This window comes from Staurois parvus, unplaced genomic scaffold (genome assembly GCF_062004578.1).
Source record: "Staurois parvus isolate SC_StPar_1 unplaced genomic scaffold, SC_StPar_1.0 ptg000696l, whole genome shotgun sequence".
In the NCBI taxonomy this organism is placed as follows: Eukaryota; Metazoa; Chordata; class Amphibia; order Anura; family Ranidae; genus Staurois; species Staurois parvus.
In genome coordinates this window covers 5,731,447-5,748,735 of record NW_028318492.1, presented here as the reverse complement: position 1 = coordinate 5,748,735, position 17,289 = coordinate 5,731,447, and the positions used below count along the sequence as shown (strand labels likewise).

The window sequence follows — 17,289 nt, the reverse complement described above, 5'->3', positions numbered from 1 at the left end:
AGAAGAATGAAAAGAAGAATGAGAAGAATGAAAAGAAGAATGAAAAGAAGAAGTATTCCAGTACAGCAAAAAGTGTATCTGCAGAGAGCTCCGCTATTTCTGACAGTTCTCTGACAGTTCCTTCACATTTACAGCGGTTGAAACATTGTATCTATTTCCGAATAAAAACATCTGTATCCTAAATGGAAACAAATAGATACAATGTTTCAACCACTGTACATGTGAAGGAACTGTCAGAGAACTGTCAGAAATAGCGGAGCTCTCTGCAGGGACACTTTTGCCGGCTGATCGGGAAAAATCCGATTCGCGCACCCGAAGTATGCTAATATTCGGATTCGCCGCGAATCGAATTTTTCCTGAAATTCGAAACGAATTCCACTTCGCCTGGTTCGATTCGCTCATCTCTAATATCAAGCAAATATTGAATGTGAACAAAATTTAGATTTTAAAGTCCAAATGAATTTTCCATTAAAATAGCATCAAAACCAAAAGCATGCAAAGTCTTAAAGTTTGTTTCATTAGAAAGCAGCCATAGCCTGGGTCCCCTGTCAGTATGCTGCAGAGATGAATCCTTGCTCTCTATTTGTAAGCAGTTGTCTCTTCACAAAGAGCTGAAACGCCCTCTGCCGAGTCAGAGCTAGAACATTCCAATCAGCAGGGAGCATGAGCTTTGCCAATTGCAGGGCCATAGCCCTTATTCAGGCCTGAGCAGCAAATCATGTCAGATCTCTGCAAATAAACCACTGATTCCACACAGAAAGCAAGGGTCCTTCTCTGCCAACTGCTGGTAGGGGACAGGCTTTTCTACTCAGGTTGTGGCTGCTTTCTTAAGAAAGCAAACTGTAAGACTTTAGACATCCTTTAAATTAGCTGATTTAAACTGAAAGTTCAATTGGGTTATAAGGTTCTAAATACCTGTGACTGATTCTTCATAAGTGGAGCTTGTAACAGCACCAAGGGAGCTGGAGGATGTACTCTGAGAAGGTGTTTCTGGTATGTAGCAAGGACGCAGAACAGCTTCACTAGTGCTGCCATTTTTTCCGTTTCCATTTTGGCCTTAATATAGACAAGTATCCAGTTAATCACACGATAATACTTTCCAGGAAAAATAAATCAGTTTGTATGTTTTCAGCTATGCTGCAGTTACAATATGCACTGGTAAAGCATACCTTTTAATGCTATTATTGTAAAGGTTTTGCTTTGTAGGCTGCAGTTGGTCATCATAAAAATTGAGTTGATGTGGATTTATTGTGCTCTGGTCTGGCTATCTCATTTGTTAATATCAAGCAGATCAGGCTTATTAGACTACTTGAAATGACTAACAGGGATAACATATCTCTTGGATCTGATAAAGTGGAATGGTGGATGTGGTCTTATGATGACCACATCTTTTAGTTTATGTTGGCTTAGTACAGCCATTTCAATTCCATCCTAAACAATGCAAAGTTTAGCTTGGGAGTCCAATGTCTAGGGAGAGTTGTAAATCCCTGTTTATCCTCAAAACTCTCAGACTCAGCTGCATTAAAGCTCCTGTTAATCCAGGTAGGCTGATCTTAACATGCATGGGCCCATTAATCATTTCCCTCACATTCTAACACATTTTACCAGGAGGGTGAAGGGTACAGAGAGTTGAATGTGGGGGTTACAAGGAAGGTAAGTGAGGACTATGGGGAAGCTAGTTTTAGGGTTACAATAAAGGAAAACAAGAGGGTTAGTTTTACAGAGAGGGTTACAGGGAGGTTTAGTGTTAAGAGTTACAGGAGGGTACATATGTGGTTTAGTGTTGGGGCTGCAGGGATGGTTAGTGTGAGGGTTAGTGGTAAGATTACAGGGAGAGTTAGTGTGAGGGTTACAGGAAGGTCTACAGTTTGGATTAGTGTAAGGATTACAAAGAGGGTTGGTGTGAGAGTTAGTGCAACTTTTACAAGGAGATTTATTGTGAGGATTACAGGGTTAGTGTTAGGTTTAGCAGAAAATTAGGCATGGGTGTTAGTGTTAAGGTCACAGAGAGGGTAAGCCTATGGGTTAGTGCATGGGTAGGCAACCTGCGGCTCTCTAGCTGTTGTGGAACTACATTTCCCATGAGGCATTGCAACATTACAAAACTGACAGTTACAGCTATGACTTGCAGAGGCATGATGGACATTGTAGTCCTGCAACAGCTGGAGAGCCACAGGTTGCCTACCCCTGGGTTAGTGGTAAGATTAGAGTTAGATAAGGGTTGCATTAGGGTAAAAGTGAGATAGACCTTATGTTAATTTATTAAACAGACATTGGACCATCCTTGTACTATAAATAATGGTCTGGGAAAAAGGGACTAAATCTGCACTGACCATATGTCTTCCTACAAGTGGGTATCTAGGAGAAATCTACTACAGTATATCAATTACTATAAAATACAATTAGACTGCATTCTCAGAAGGCAGTTGTTGACATTCCAAAAGATCTTCTAGTGTCACAGCAAACCAAGATCCAATTAATTTCTTGCAATAAAAACTTTGTAAAATAGATGCCTTGTTTTTACCCTAGATCATTTTGTGTGAATCATTCAAAGCTGTGTGTGATTACTATGGGCTAATTAGAGCTTAATGAACTTGATTTTATTTCCAGTTTATAAGGAAAATACTAAATATCAGATGCACTGCTACCACCTGTTTTTGACACCTTGTGGTGGGAACACAAACTACAATGTAAACTGTCAAACATACCAATAAAATCACAGGTGATAGCCCCCAGTAATAATTACAATTGACAAGATTTACCACTTCTTAGGATGACCTGCTGATCAGTCCGATGATATGCTAAATAAGGATACACTGTGAGTATGCAGTTTTCAGTCACAGCAGCAATCTGAAGAGGAAACCTAAAAGTAAAATAAACATGATTCAATGCAATTTACAAAGGATTTAAATATTAATCTGCAACAACAAGTAACATTTCCTTTTAGCCTTGTCTTGAAAGCAACAATCAATACACATTTCCCTGTAGCTGCAGCATAAAACATTTTTAAACTATTGACTTCTTTTGTTTTATTTACTTTGTCAGTAACTATATCAATTGTGGAAGACAAGTGAGTAATGATGAGTAATTTATTTGCAGCTACCCCCTTCCCTACTTTTTTTTTTTGAGAATTCCATATTTTTCCTAGCTAGTTTCTCGGCAATTTTTATTGCAGTCGTTGCTTTAGCAGCATCTTTTGTTTGTGACAAGATCGCCAGCAGCATTCATCTTTCCTTCACCTCTGTGGGCTTAGCAACAAATCTCTGAAGAAGAGCAATTTGTAGCAGAGAACACCAACCGAATGCTGTAGCACTAATTTGGCTTGTAGTAGCGACAAATCGCTTCTTGGTGACAAATCACCTGCAATTAAATTACTAGCTACAAATCACTGTTAATCCCTGGCATTAGCTATTTGTAGCAGCAGTTAATCTCTGCTACAAGAGCACCCATTTTACATCAACCATGGGTTTCTAGGACAGATTCTTTGTAAAAAAGACAACTCTTGCTTGTTGTCAAACAAAACATACTTTACACCACATTTTCATGGAAATCCTCACATTTCTAATGTGGGGATATTGAAGCATACCTTTTACCACTTTTTAAAACTGACTGCTAAGAGTGCTAACATGTAGTCAAAATAACTACCTGATCAGCCCAGCGTTGTAACAGAGTTGCTGCCTCAGCATTTCTTAATGCAAACCCAAGTCTGTTAAATATCTCACTCAAGATGGAACACCTATTGCAAGGTATGCCTGTAATTTGACTGTAAAGTCTGAGCAGCCTTTTAATAAAAGCAGTGAGTGAATTCCATTGGCAAATCCATTCTGGATTATCCTCTATGAATAGTATTTCCATGGATCGAAGAAAGACATTGAATTTGTGACAATCTATAAAATCAAAACTGGCTGTTAGTTGATGTGGTTTTAATGAAAGTGGAGTTTTACTTTTTTAATGATGGGGAAGGATCCAATTTATCATGCGTGGGGACAGTCATCTGAGCCAAGCCTTGGGCTGGCCATACATTATACAGTTTTCTTGAGAAATTTGCTTTAGATTTACCAAAAACCAGGTCGAACCTAAATAACACTTTCAATTGTATCCAATCAGGCAGACCCTTGTGCTACTTAGTTGAAGGTAAATCTAAAGGAAATTGGGCAGAAATTGGACAGAAAATTGTATAGAGTATGGCCAGCCTTGGTGTACCAAATATAATGATGTGCTTGGTTCAATTTGTCTGGAGACAGTGCTGCAGGGGAAAATGTATACACTATCTCTCGCTAGATGTATTTGAGCACCCAGGATATGTATCGTACTGTATATCTGGAGCTTTTTTTCAATCTGATGGATCATATAAAAACTTTTACTAATAGTTAATACTAAGACTGTTTACTAATAGTTAATGCTCTCATTTTTTTCTTGCAGTTGTTACTAAGCTGACTCTTGATAGAGAAAAATAGTTAAGCTTTTTTTTATGTAGGTTTATGTAACTTGGCTACAACTTGAATGTGGTTTGCATATTCCATGGAGCCAAAATCAAAAGTAGTACAGGGATCTTTTCCAAAATCAAACCACGCTGAGTTGCATTGATGTGAACAGACACCATTGAAAGCTATGTGATTTCCATTGTCATTCCATTCTGTGTGACTCAAGTCACAACTGAAATTGCACTAGTGTGAACAGAGTCTTAGACAAGACATGGGGCGATAGCAATCTTCTGATTCTTACTGAATGTACAGGTGAAACTCGAAAAATTAGAATATCGTGCAAAAGTTCATTTATTTCAGTAATGCAACATAAAAGGTGAAACTAATATATGAGATAGACTCATTACATGCAAAGCAAGATAGTTCAAGCCGTGATTTGTCATAATTGTGATGATTATGGCTTACAGCTCATGAAAAACCCAAATCCGCAATCTCAGAAAATTTGAATATTACATGCAATCAATAAAAACATCCATCATACTGTACATAGAACAATATCGGACCTCTGAAAAGTATAAGCATGCATATGTACTCAGTACCTGGTTTTGGCCCCTTTTGCAGCAATTACTGCCTCAATGCAGCGCGTCATGGAAGCTATCAGCCTGTGGCACTGCTGAGGCGTTATGGAAGACCAGGATGCTTCAATAACGGCCTTCAGCTCTTCTGCATCATTCGGTCTCATGTCTCTCATCTTTCTCTTGGCAATGCCCCATAGATTCTCTATGGGGTTCAGGTCAGGCGAGTTTGCTGGCCAATCACAGTAATCTCACGGTCACTGAACCAGGTTTTGGTGCTTTTGGCAGTTTGGGCAGGTGCCAAGTCCTGCTGGAAAATGAAGTCAGCATCCCCATAAAGCTCGTCTGTGGAAGAAAGCATGAAGTGCTCCAAAATCTCCTGGTAGACGGCTGCATTGACCCTGGACTTAATGAGGCACAGTGGACCAACACCAGCAGATGACATGGCTCCCCAAATCAACACAGACTGTGGAAATTTTAAACTGGACTTCAAGCAACTTGCAGTGTGTGCCTCTCCATTCTTCCTCCATACTCTGGGTCCTTGGTTTCCAGATGAGATGCACAAGTTGCTCTCATCAGAAAAGAGGACTTTGGACCACTGAGCAACAGACCAGGTCTGTTTTTCTTTAGCCCAGGTAAGACGCTTCTGATGTTGTTTGTTGTTCAGGAGCAGCTTTATAAGAGGAATACGACATTTGAAGCCCATGTCCAGGATCCGTCTGTGTGTCGTGGCTCTTGATGCACTGACTCCAGCCTCAGTCCACTCCTTGTGAAAGTCCCCAATACTTTTGAATGGCCTTTTCCTGACAATCCTCCCCAGGCTGCGGTCATCCCTGCTGCTTGTGCACCTTTTTTTTCCACACTTTTCCCTTCCACATACAGTAACTTTCTATTAATGTGCTTTGATACGGTTTTTTTGGAACATCCATCTTCTTTTGCAATTACCTTTTGAGGCTTTCCCTCCTTATGGAGGGTTTCAATGATGGTTTTCTGCACAACTGTCAGGTCAGCAGTCTTCCCATGATTTTCACAATATTTCACCTTTTCACAATATTCTAATTTTTTGAGATTGTGGATTTGGGGTTTTCATGAGCTGTAAGCCATAATCAATACAATTATGACAAATCACGGCGTGAACTATCTTGCTTTGCATGTAATGAGTCTATCTCATATATTAGTTTCACCTTTTAAGTTGCATTACTGAAATAAATGAACTTTTGCACGATATTCTAATTTTTCGAGTTTCACCTGTATAATGCCATATCTAAATACATTTTATATAGGAGCTCTGATGGAAACAGAACATCATTTTAATATGCTATTGTGCTGCACAATGTATTTTGCTAAACTGTTATTATAGAGATAAATTCATACTAGACTGGTTGGGTTCACCCTGATGATAGAGAAGCTAACTGCTGCCATTTTTGGGACTTCTTTTCACAGACTGCAATATCTTGTGACACCTCCAGTACCCCCCAGGATTGTGCTACAATGTATTATCGCAGAATGTAAGGCCCCATGTACACGGGACACTTCTGAATGATGGAAACTGACCGCTGGAAAACGTAGATTAAAAAACGTCTGTTTAGCAGCGTTTGCATACCGCGTTTATGCACGTTTATGAGCGTTTGCGTTTAGAATAGTTTTTTTTTTAAGATAACCTCAGGATACCTTCCAAAATGCCCATAAAGCACTGAAAAACAGTAAAAAATTAACTATTTTAGACATTTTGAGAGAAATAGAGAGAGCAGCAGCAGAGAGAGTAGTATTTGTTGAGATTAGCTGTCTTTTATTTTATTTTTGTGGTGTTTGGATGTGTTCCAGCTCATTTCTGTGCAGAAATTATTGCAGCAGTGTTTGACATATTTTTTTTTTCATGCAAAACCTCAAAGTATGGTATGCCAGGTCCATTTGAGTACCGGGAAAACTCTTTGCATGCATTTTTCATGATGAAAAAAGGCTCTGGACAGCATCTGAAAATGGAAGAGTTAAAAAACAATTTCAAACACAAATGCCTATAAACGCATTTAGCTGTGTTTAGAAGCGTTTTTGAACGTAAGTTTTCTGCGTTCAAAAAAAACAACTGTAAACTCCATTGCCTGTAAACAACTGTAAACAATGATGTGCATTGGACACATAGGAAAACAGGGTGAGTTCAGAGGCTGCTGAAAAAAATGCTGAACAAGTCCTAAACATGAGTTTATCAGCTGCAGTGTATATTATTATTATACAGGATTTATATAGTGCCAACAGTTTGCTCAGTGCTTTACAATATAACGGAAGACAATACAGCAACAATACAGTTCAATACAAGAGGGAAAGGAGGGCCCTGCTCCTTGGAGTGTATATGAGCCCTAAGACTAATAGCTGAGATGTGTTTAAAGCTGTGATAGAGCAGACACTAGAGAGTGAATCAGCTCATCCTTTGTTGTCATGCTAACATTTAAAAACTACTTAAAGAGTTTTTTTTCCTATTCAATATCTTTAAGGTTACATAGAGTGTGCGTATTGATTTTCTACATCTTGTCTTGTGGCTGTTTACTATTAGCCATATCAGTACAAGGAGCATTCAGACAAAATGTGTATTACAATAAAAACCTTGAATAAATGCAGATGCTTTTCTGAGTGGTTTTTTTGCATTATCAAAGCTCTGGCTAGGCAGATGCTAAGGGCAGTATCCTGAAATATTTAGGCCTATTCAAAGAAGAGAGGGAAGTCATATAAAGGAGATTTCATTGTGTGCTGCTATATGTTGTCAGGGAGATAGAAAAACAGGAAATCTATTATCAAATGAATGCATCAAGTGCTTTCAAGCATCAATGTTTAGCCAGAATGGTCATTGAAGCAACTCACTATATATAGAAAGAGTCACTGGGGCAAGTCCTAGGGATTTCCAACCAAGGGTGTTAATATTGTCTTGGGGGGAGTAAACTTTTTTTTTTATAATTAGTTATTTGAAGTAGCTCTCTATATGTAGAAAAAGTTACTAGGGTGGGAAGTCCTGGTGTTTCCAACCAAGGATGCCAAAGACTATAACATTTGTTAATATTGCCTCAACGAGGTTAAACTGATTTTTCAGCATTAAGTGTGGAGTTAACATTATCAGTAGGAAGTGAAATACCTATCTCTGTGCCATGAGATTTCTGCCCTGAATTATGACCATAGGTGCCCCACATTACTTATTATTTATTAATTTATCAGGTTTTTGTACCATGAGCTGTAGGCATAATCATTTGTAGCAGGGGTTCCTGGAGGCATGAAAATTATTTCAGGGGTTCCTTAGGGGTAATAAGCTTGACAAAGGCTGTTCTAGCTGCTTGAATGTTTAGTACAATAAAATGTTATTATAAATGCAATGGCATATATTATTGTGCCTCTAATGGTGCAGCACAATAACCAGCAAATAAAAAGCACCACTTACGAAAATTACCTACCAATATGTGCTGCCTCTGACCACTCCAGCTGTATTTCCTCTAGGGCAGAGACAGTAAATTTAAGCTGTTCTCCACCTCTGCCCATAATTAAACACTCTACACTGGAAATCTCCGGAAAAGGCAGGCTTAATCACCAGCCATCAAATCTGCTTACATTCCCATACAGACGTATTGGCATGCAGCTGTAATGTGGTACAATTTACAACAATACTTTTTTATTTCAATAACAGATCAACATTTAATTAATTTTAAAAGTGCTCATTGACTTCTTTTGTATCACTTTGCCTTTGGGCATATTCATAATTCCACAGACTATGTTAAGTGTTGCCAAAAAAATCAACCACTGTGAGCTACTGCATCTCTGAACTCAAGCAAATTGTGCTGGTTCCAGCCTGCCTATTTTAAACACCAGAGATATGTCATTATTACACTTCAAGACCAAAATCCATCAGATAGCTGAATATTAATAAGACAATCTTCCAATAAAACTTTCTGGAAATATGTGCTGTGTTTATTAACCCAGTTGGCTAAAAAGAGAAGAATAAATGAAGAGATTAAAGTTTTATGTACAGCAGTCCTTTTCATTTTACTGAACTTGAGTTTATTAAATTATTGCACTACATTAAAAGTAGTTGGTAATTTAAGTAGTATTTTAAGTTGCACAAATTAACTTGCTGCTCAGACAGAGAGAGAGTTTGGTATTTAATATTCACTGTTTTTTTTTATTTCTTACAAAATAAAAGGAAAAAAACCCACAAATTTTGAAAAAACAATGCTTCCCTTGGTTCCTACTATAGAACTAAAGCAAATAAATTAATGTACAGGACTAGAAATACTTAGTCTACTATCTTGGATACAGTTTTGGATGCAATTTAGCCTTCTTAATACATGTTTTTACCTCTTTATTTAATAAATAATGGCTTTATGAATTTTTCTATTTTACATCTTGGGATATTGCAAATCATGCTCTGAAAATTGCCCGATTCTAAAGAAGAGTGTGGAGGAGAAGGAGGAGTATTTTAAAATTTGTAATATTTGGTCCTGGGATGTACAGGGTGGTAAGTCCTGGTAAGAGTATATCTGTATGTGGGATATGGCACATGGGGGAGATTTCGCACAGTAAAGAGTGAAATGTTGCCCTTATGGTCATGGTTTTATACGAACACAAAATTATACAGTATATGATTTGGTTTGTTTTGCAGCATACTACACTATATAGTTTTTGTTTTTTGGATACACTCCTGGAGGCATTGTGAGTGGAAAAGATGAGAAGCAAAATCTAGGAGGAAGCTTTAGAGACACTTGGAGTTGCTCATCATGTTTTATATGACCCATTTATGTATATCAATATCAAGAGATCTGGTGATTCTTAAGATGGAAGGAAGATAATGTTGAACTGCAATGTTTTGTGTTTTGGGACTATTTAATGGACATTGATAATGGTGCTTATATATAAGGTACACACAGCTGTTATTTAATAAAATATGTCTCTCACACACAGCATGGGCATACTATTCTTCCTAAGTATGGGAATACTAAATACTATGTTAAACATTTTTGCAGCCTAGCTGCATAGAGGAGCACATAATCCTAGGAACACATTCAAACGTTCAAGGGGCATAAACTAGGCATCTAATTTTCTAACTACCTGTCACATGTTTGGAGGCCCTGGAGAGTAAAGACAGTAATATTACCACATTTTGGAGAGTAAACAATCCAAGATAGGCTTGGTGAGTCTTTTGAAAATTTCATCACTACATATGTGAGACTTTTGTAGATTCCAGCTGCATAAAGGGACACAAAATCCAAGCAGCATCTTCAGACTCTAAAGGGGCAAAATTTCCTGACTACATAACATATTTCAGAGGCCCTGGAGTGACTGAACAGTGCAACATCCAAAAAATGACTATTAGACTAAAAGAAAATTACACTCCAAATTACAACCCAAAACATGTTCTGTTACTCCTCTAAGTATGGGAATACCACATACCTGCATATAGGGAATCAGAATGCAAGGAACACCTTCAGGCTTTCAAGAAGCATAAATTACAAATCTAATTTCCTGACCACCTATCACATTTTGCAGGCTCTGGAGCACCAGGACAGTAGAAACACCTCAAAAATTACCACATTTAAGAAAACCGACACTCAAAAGTATTTTTAGGATATTAAATTAATTTGTTGAATATTTAATTTCTTGCTAGACATTTTTGGAAAGTGAAGAAAGAAAATGCCTTTTTTTATTTAAATAAAGTTGTCAATTAATACATTATTTCTAACAGATGGTATGGACATACTTGGAACTGCACCCAAAAACACATTCTGCTACACCTCCCAAGTATGGGGATACCACACATGTGGGACTTTTTCACAAACTAGCTGCATTTTTTCTGGGCCCAAAATCCAAGGAGCACCTTCAGGAATTCCAAAGGCATAACTTACTAATCACCTATCACAATTTTGACACCCAAAAGTATTTTTTAAGAGGCATAATTAGTCTTTTGATTATTGTTTCTGGCTTGCACTGGTCTGGTGAAACTGTGATTGGTGTGGTATCGTCAAGAATGCTCTTGCTGGCTACACTGGTTTGGTAACACTAAGACTGGTGTGGCAATGATCAGTAATACTATTTCAGTTTTACACTGATCTGCTGACACTGTAACTGGTGTGGCAGTGATCAGGAACGCTGTTGCTGGCTGCACTTGTCTGGTGACACTTGGACTGATGTGGCAGCAATCAGGGACACTGTTGCTGGTTGCATTGGTTTTGTTGACACTGGAACTGGTGTGGCAGTGATCACAGACACTGTTGCTGGCTTAAACTGGTCTGGTGAAACTGGGACTGGATTGCTGCTGATCAGGAACACCCTTGCTTTCTGCACTGATCTGGTAACACTGACTCATCTGGCGGTGATGAGGAACACTGTTTCTGGCTTACACTGGTCTGGTGACACTGTGACTGATGTGGTGGAGGTCAAGAACACTGTTTCTGGCTGCACTGGTGTGGTGACACTGGAACTGGTGTGACAGTAATCAGGAACACTGTTGCTGCTTACACTGGCCTGGGGACACTGACCCTAATTTGGCAGCAATTAGGAACACCATTGCTAGATGAACTGGTCTGGTGTGGTGGTGATCGGGACACTGTGGATGGCTGCACTGCAATGGTGACAGTGATCAGGGACACTGGCTGTCTGCACTGGCATAAAGTGTCACCAGAGCAGTCAGCCAGTGTCCCTGATCACTAGCTACCCCAGTACCATGACACTGTACTGGGATACTAGTGATCAGGGACGCTGGCTGGCTGCTCTGACAAGGTGTGGAAAAAAAAACATAGTGTTTCTTACAGTGCCATTCACTGTAGGAAACACTCTCTTTCCTCTTACAGCCTACTGCAGAAACAGAGCGCTGGCTGAAACATGCAATCTTTGTTTATATACTGTATGTGATCACTGTGACTGGTCAGAATGATCACATGGCACAGGGCCAATTTCATAAGTTGTAATGCTATTGATTTTGATTGGCTTCCTAGAGCACCTCAGTAATGGTTGGGCTTTGCAGTGCAATGGGCAGCAATTCTCTAATGTGCACTGCCAAAACTGCTACAAGTGCATTTTTGGAATGTTTATTGTGCTAGATCAGGCATGTCCAAAGTCCGACCCGCGGGCCTATTGCGGCCCGCGTTCCGGACTGAAACGGCCCACAGGTGAGCTACCCAAATATATAACTTACGGCCCCCGGTAGTGATTCCCTGAAAGCTACTGAGGACTCCAGCGATCTCTTGAAATCATCAGCTGGCACAGGAAGGAGAGCCCAAATCTTGCGACGTCCGAGATCTCGTGAGATTTGGGCTTTCCTTCTCTGTGTGCTGGCTGATGACGTCAATTCCCGCTCGACAGATCCCTGGAGTCCTCAGTGGCGTTGGCAGAATCACTAGTGGAGGGCCGTAAGTTATATATTGGGCAGCTCATCTGTGGGGTCTGGAACGTGGGCCGAGGGATCCCAGGTGGTGCGCAGGGAATTACTACTGGGGCTACCATTTACCGTATTTTTCGCTCCATAAGACACACTTTTTTCCCCCCAAAAAAGGGGGGAAAATGTCAGTGCGTCTTATGGAGCGAATATAAAGCGTCCGGCCTGGTATTTCTGCCGCCACCATGTCAGAATACCGGGCCGGCCGCTCAGCTGTTGTCTCCTGCAGGGCCTTACCTGTTCCTCGCTCCAGCGCTGCACAGTCTTCCCGCGCTGGCTTCTGTGACAGCCGGGTGCCCACTGCGCATGCGCTTCGCTTTGTGAATGGTCATCGCAGTCTCTGGTCATCTGTACTATGTCCGCAGTCTCTGGTCATCTCCTGTACTGTGTCCGCAGTCTCTGGTCATCTCCTGTACTGTGTCCGCAGTCTCTGGTCATCTCCTGTACTATGTTCGCAGTCTCTGGTCATCTCCTGTACTGTGTCCGCAGTCTCTGGTCATCTCCTGTACTGTGTCCGCAGTCTCTGGCCATATCCTGTACTATGTCCGCAGTCTCTGGCCATCTCCTTTACTGTCCGCAGTCTCTGGCCATCTCCTGTACTGTGTCCGCAGTCTCTGGCCATCTCCTGTACTATGTCCGCAGTCTCTGGCCATCTCCTGTACTATGTCTGCAGTCTCTGGTCATCTCCTGTACTGTATCCAGTCTCTGGTCATCTCCTGTACTGTGTCCACAGTCTCTGACCATCTCCTGTACTGTGTCCGCAGTCTCTGGTCATCTCCTGTACTATGTCCGCAGTCTCTGGCCATCTCCTGTACTATGTCCGCAGTCTCTGGCCATCTCCTGTACTATATCTGCAGTCTCTGGTCATCCCCTGTACTGTGTCCTCAGTCTCTGGTCATCTCCTGTACTGTGTCCTCAGTCTCTGGTCATCTCCTGTACTGTGTCCTCAGTCTCTGGTCATCTCCTGTACTGTGTCCTCAGTCTCTGGTCATCTCCTGTACTGTGTCCGCAGTCTCTGGTCATCTCCTGTGCTATGTCTGCAGTCCATTGGTTCAGAATTTTTTTTCCTGTTTTTCGCCTCTAAAACTTAGGTGCGTCTTATGGTCAGGTGCGTCTTATGGAGAGAAAAATACAGTATCAATTTGGGCTATAATGGATTGGTGCTCAGGATCGCTTGACGTCATCAGACAGTGCAAGGAGAAACAAAGCCCAAATCTCGCGACCTCCGAGATCTCGCGAGATTTGGGCTTTCCTTCTCCCTGTGCTGGCAGAGTGATTTAACACCTGTTTAGATTTGTCATCCAAGTCACAAAATGAAAAGTATGCCGTTTTCAATAAACTTTTGCATAAAATAGTTCATTTGCATTTAATTTTAATGGTTCATCAGAATGTCGGGCAAAATGGTCAGCCCTCGCACATGATCACTTCATCAAATCTGGCACTCTTCCAAAAAAGTTTGGACACCCCTGCTAGACAGTCCATTCAAATGAATCAACTGCCTTAAAGTAAGGCATGCTAAGATGTGACATAAGGCATGTTAACACATTCGTGATATTACAAACTCTTAATGATGTATTATTGAACACAGCGCTGCTTAAACTTGTTTCTTTTAGAGTTCCTCCTAAAGACTAGTATTTTAACACATTTTGAAAAATCTAATAATCACTCATGCTTTTATGAATTTAAATGCTTCTGAGCCATAAACCTTGCATACCTAAAAGGGATTTCACACAGCTTTACCCCAAACAACAGCATATTACAACATTTGCTAATAGTTCTTACAATTACCAAATTTGCTAAAAGTTTAAAAACTCTAAACGTTAGGGTTGTATTATAAAACAGGAGAGTCCTAGGATTTCACCCATTCTCTTTATACCTTTACAGGTGAGTCTCGAAAAATTAGAATATTGTGCAAAAGTTCATTTATTTCAGTAATGCAACTTAAAAAGTGAAACTATTATATGAGATAGACTCATTACATGCAAAGCAAGATAGTTCAAGCCGTGATTTGTCATAATTGTGATGATTATGACTTACAGCTCATGAAAACCCCAAATCCACAATCTCAGAAAATTAGAATATTACATGCAATCAATAAAACAAGGTTTGTACATCATGCAATCAATAAAACAAGGTTTGTACATAGAACAATATTGGACCTCTGAAAAGTATAAGAATGCATATGTACTCAGTATTTGGTTTGGGCCCCTTTTGCAGCAATTACTGCCTCAATGCGGCGTGGCATGAAAGCTATCAGCCTGTGGCATTGCTGAGGTGTTATGGAAGACCAGGATACTTCAATAGTGGCCTTCAGCTCTTCCGCATTGTTCGGTCTCATGTCTCTCATCTTTCTCTTGGCAATGCCCCATAGATTCTGTATGGGGTTCAGGTCAGGCGAGTTTGCTGGCCAATCAAGCAGAGTAATCCCACGGTCATTGAACCAGGTTTTGGTGCTTTTGGCAGTGTGGGCAGGTGCCAAGTCCTGCTGGAAAATGAAGTCTGCATCCCCATAAAGCTCGTCTGCGGAAGGAAGCATGAAGTGCTCCAAAATCTCCTGGTAGACAGCTGCGTTGACCCTGGACTTAATGAAGCACAGTGGACCAACACCAGCAGATGACATGGCTCCCCAAATCAACACAGACTGTGGAAACTTCACACTGGACTTCAAGCATCTTGCAGTGTGTGCCTCTCCATTCTTCCTCCATACTCTGGGTCCTTGGTTTCCAAATGAGATGCAAAAGTTGCTCTCATCAGAAAAGAGGACTTTGGACCACTGAGCAACAGACCAGGACTGTTTTTCTTTAGCCCAGGTAAGACGCTTCTGACGTTTGTTTTTCAGGAGTGACTTGACAAGAGGAATACGACATTTGAAGCCCATGTCCAGGATCCGTCTGTGTGTAGTGGCTCTTGATGCACTGACTCCAGCCTCAGTCCACTCCTTGTGAAAGTCCCCAACACTTTTGAATGGCCTTTTCCTGACAATCCTCTCCAGGCTGCCATCATCCCTGCTGCTTGTGCACCTTTTTCTTCCACACTTTTCCCTTCCACATAACTTTCTATTAATGTGCTTTGATACAGCACTTTGGGAACATCCAGTTTCTTTTGCAATTACCTTTTGAGGCTTTCCCTCCTTATGGAGGGTGTCAATGATGGTTTTCTGCACAACTTTCAGGTCAGCAGTCTTTCCCATGATGGTGATTCCTACTGAACCAGCCTGAGAGACCATTTAAAGGCTCAGGAACCCTTTGCAGGTGTTATGGCTTAATTAGCTGATTAGAGTGGGACACTTTGAGCCTAGAATATTGCACCTTTCACAATATTCTAATTTTCTGAGATCATGGATTTGGGGTTTTCATGAGCTGTAAGCCATAATCATCACAATTATGACAAATCACAGCTTGAACTATCTTGCTTTGCATGTAATGAGTCTATCTCATATAATAGTTTTACCTTTTAAGTTGCATTACTGAAATAAATGAACTTTTGCACGATATTCTAATTTTTCAAGTTTCACCTGTAAAATCTACAAGCACGAAGTACCCCACTGGATAAAAGCATACCAAGTGTACATTGTAAGACTTCTGCTTTTGCTGGAGATAGTTTTTTATTACATGAAACAGGTCTCATTTCTACAGACTGACCCCATAAAATATACTTAATATCAGTTTACAAGAATTTACATGCCCTAAAATGATGATGTCAATGTGTTGACAGCAACTAGGTTCTGGAAGCAGAGAGAGCTGTCTGAACGATCTGAAAGTGCACCGGGATAGGTACTGGAATTCAATCCATGTTTACATTTTAGTATTAACAACTATGTCATACATTCATGCAAAGAAAAATAAATACATAAATAATATGTGGCAACACATCTGTACACACGTGGCAGACTTTTGTGAAAGCACACAAATGCCGTCAGCTTCTGGTGCATGGGCTATAGAGTGTCCATATGTGAACATGCACATAAATCCATCATGCAAATGCCACAAAATTTCAGAATAGTAACCCACTTCATACTGGGATAACTGTGTGAAGTAGGAGGAATTGGGGCCCAGTCTAGGCCGGACACTAGGAAATGCTACCTTGCAGCACAACAACAACTAAATGGTAACAATTAGAATATAATTTGTGTAAGATGGAGGGACAAAATAAGAAATAATTATTTGAATGAGTTTAGTTCCACTTTAGTAAAAGGTAATACTTCTGATCTAAAGTTGAAAATGTAAAGCATATGCAAATGTAATCACTACAATCTTTAACCACTTGAGCTCCAGAGGATTTACCCCCCTTAATGACCAGGCCTCTTTTTGCTACTCGGCGCTGCACTAATTCAACTGATAATTGCGCGGTCATGCAATGCTGCACCCAAACAAAATTTACGTCCTTTTTTTCACACAAATAGAGCTTTCTTTCGGTGTAATTTGATCACCTGTGCGCTTTTTATTTTTCACGCTATAAACAAAAAAAGGCCAAAAATTTTGAAGAAAAACAATATTTTTTATTTTCAGCTATACAAAATATATAGTAAACTCAAAGTTAGTTATAAATTTAGGCCAAAATGTATTCTGCTACATGTTTTTGGTAAAAAAATCCCAATAAGTGTATATTTATTGCTTTGTGTGGAAGTTATAGCGTCTACAAACTATGGTATAAATACTGCAATTTACGCCATTTTTCTGCTATACAGCGCTGCACTAGTTTAACCGACAATTGAGCAGTCATGCAATATGGTACATAAATGAAATTTACATCCTTTTTTCCCCACAAATTGAGCTTTCTTTGGTGCAATTTTATCGTCTGTGCGGTTTTTATTTTTGCGCTATAAAAAAAAAAAGGCTGACAATTTTGAGGAAAAAAAAAAACAATATTTTGGTCTTTTTGCTAT

The 17,289-nt window shown here is 40.0% G+C and overlaps 1 protein-coding gene across 1 annotated transcript in view; it reads right to left on the bottom strand.

The window, feature by feature from the left end:
* The window catches only part of CFAP47 (cilia and flagella associated protein 47), a 772,366-nt gene that overhangs the window by 577,644 nt on the left and 177,433 nt on the right, over positions 1 to 17,289 (bottom strand). The window contains exons 28-29 of the mRNA XM_089653003.1: positions 2,763 to 2,863; positions 916 to 1,056 (exon numbers count right to left, since the gene is read on the bottom strand). Coding sequence (XP_089509129.1) covers positions 916 to 1,056; positions 2,763 to 2,863 — 242 coding nt within the window. The remainder of the gene's footprint in view (positions 1 to 915; positions 1,057 to 2,762; positions 2,864 to 17,289) is intronic.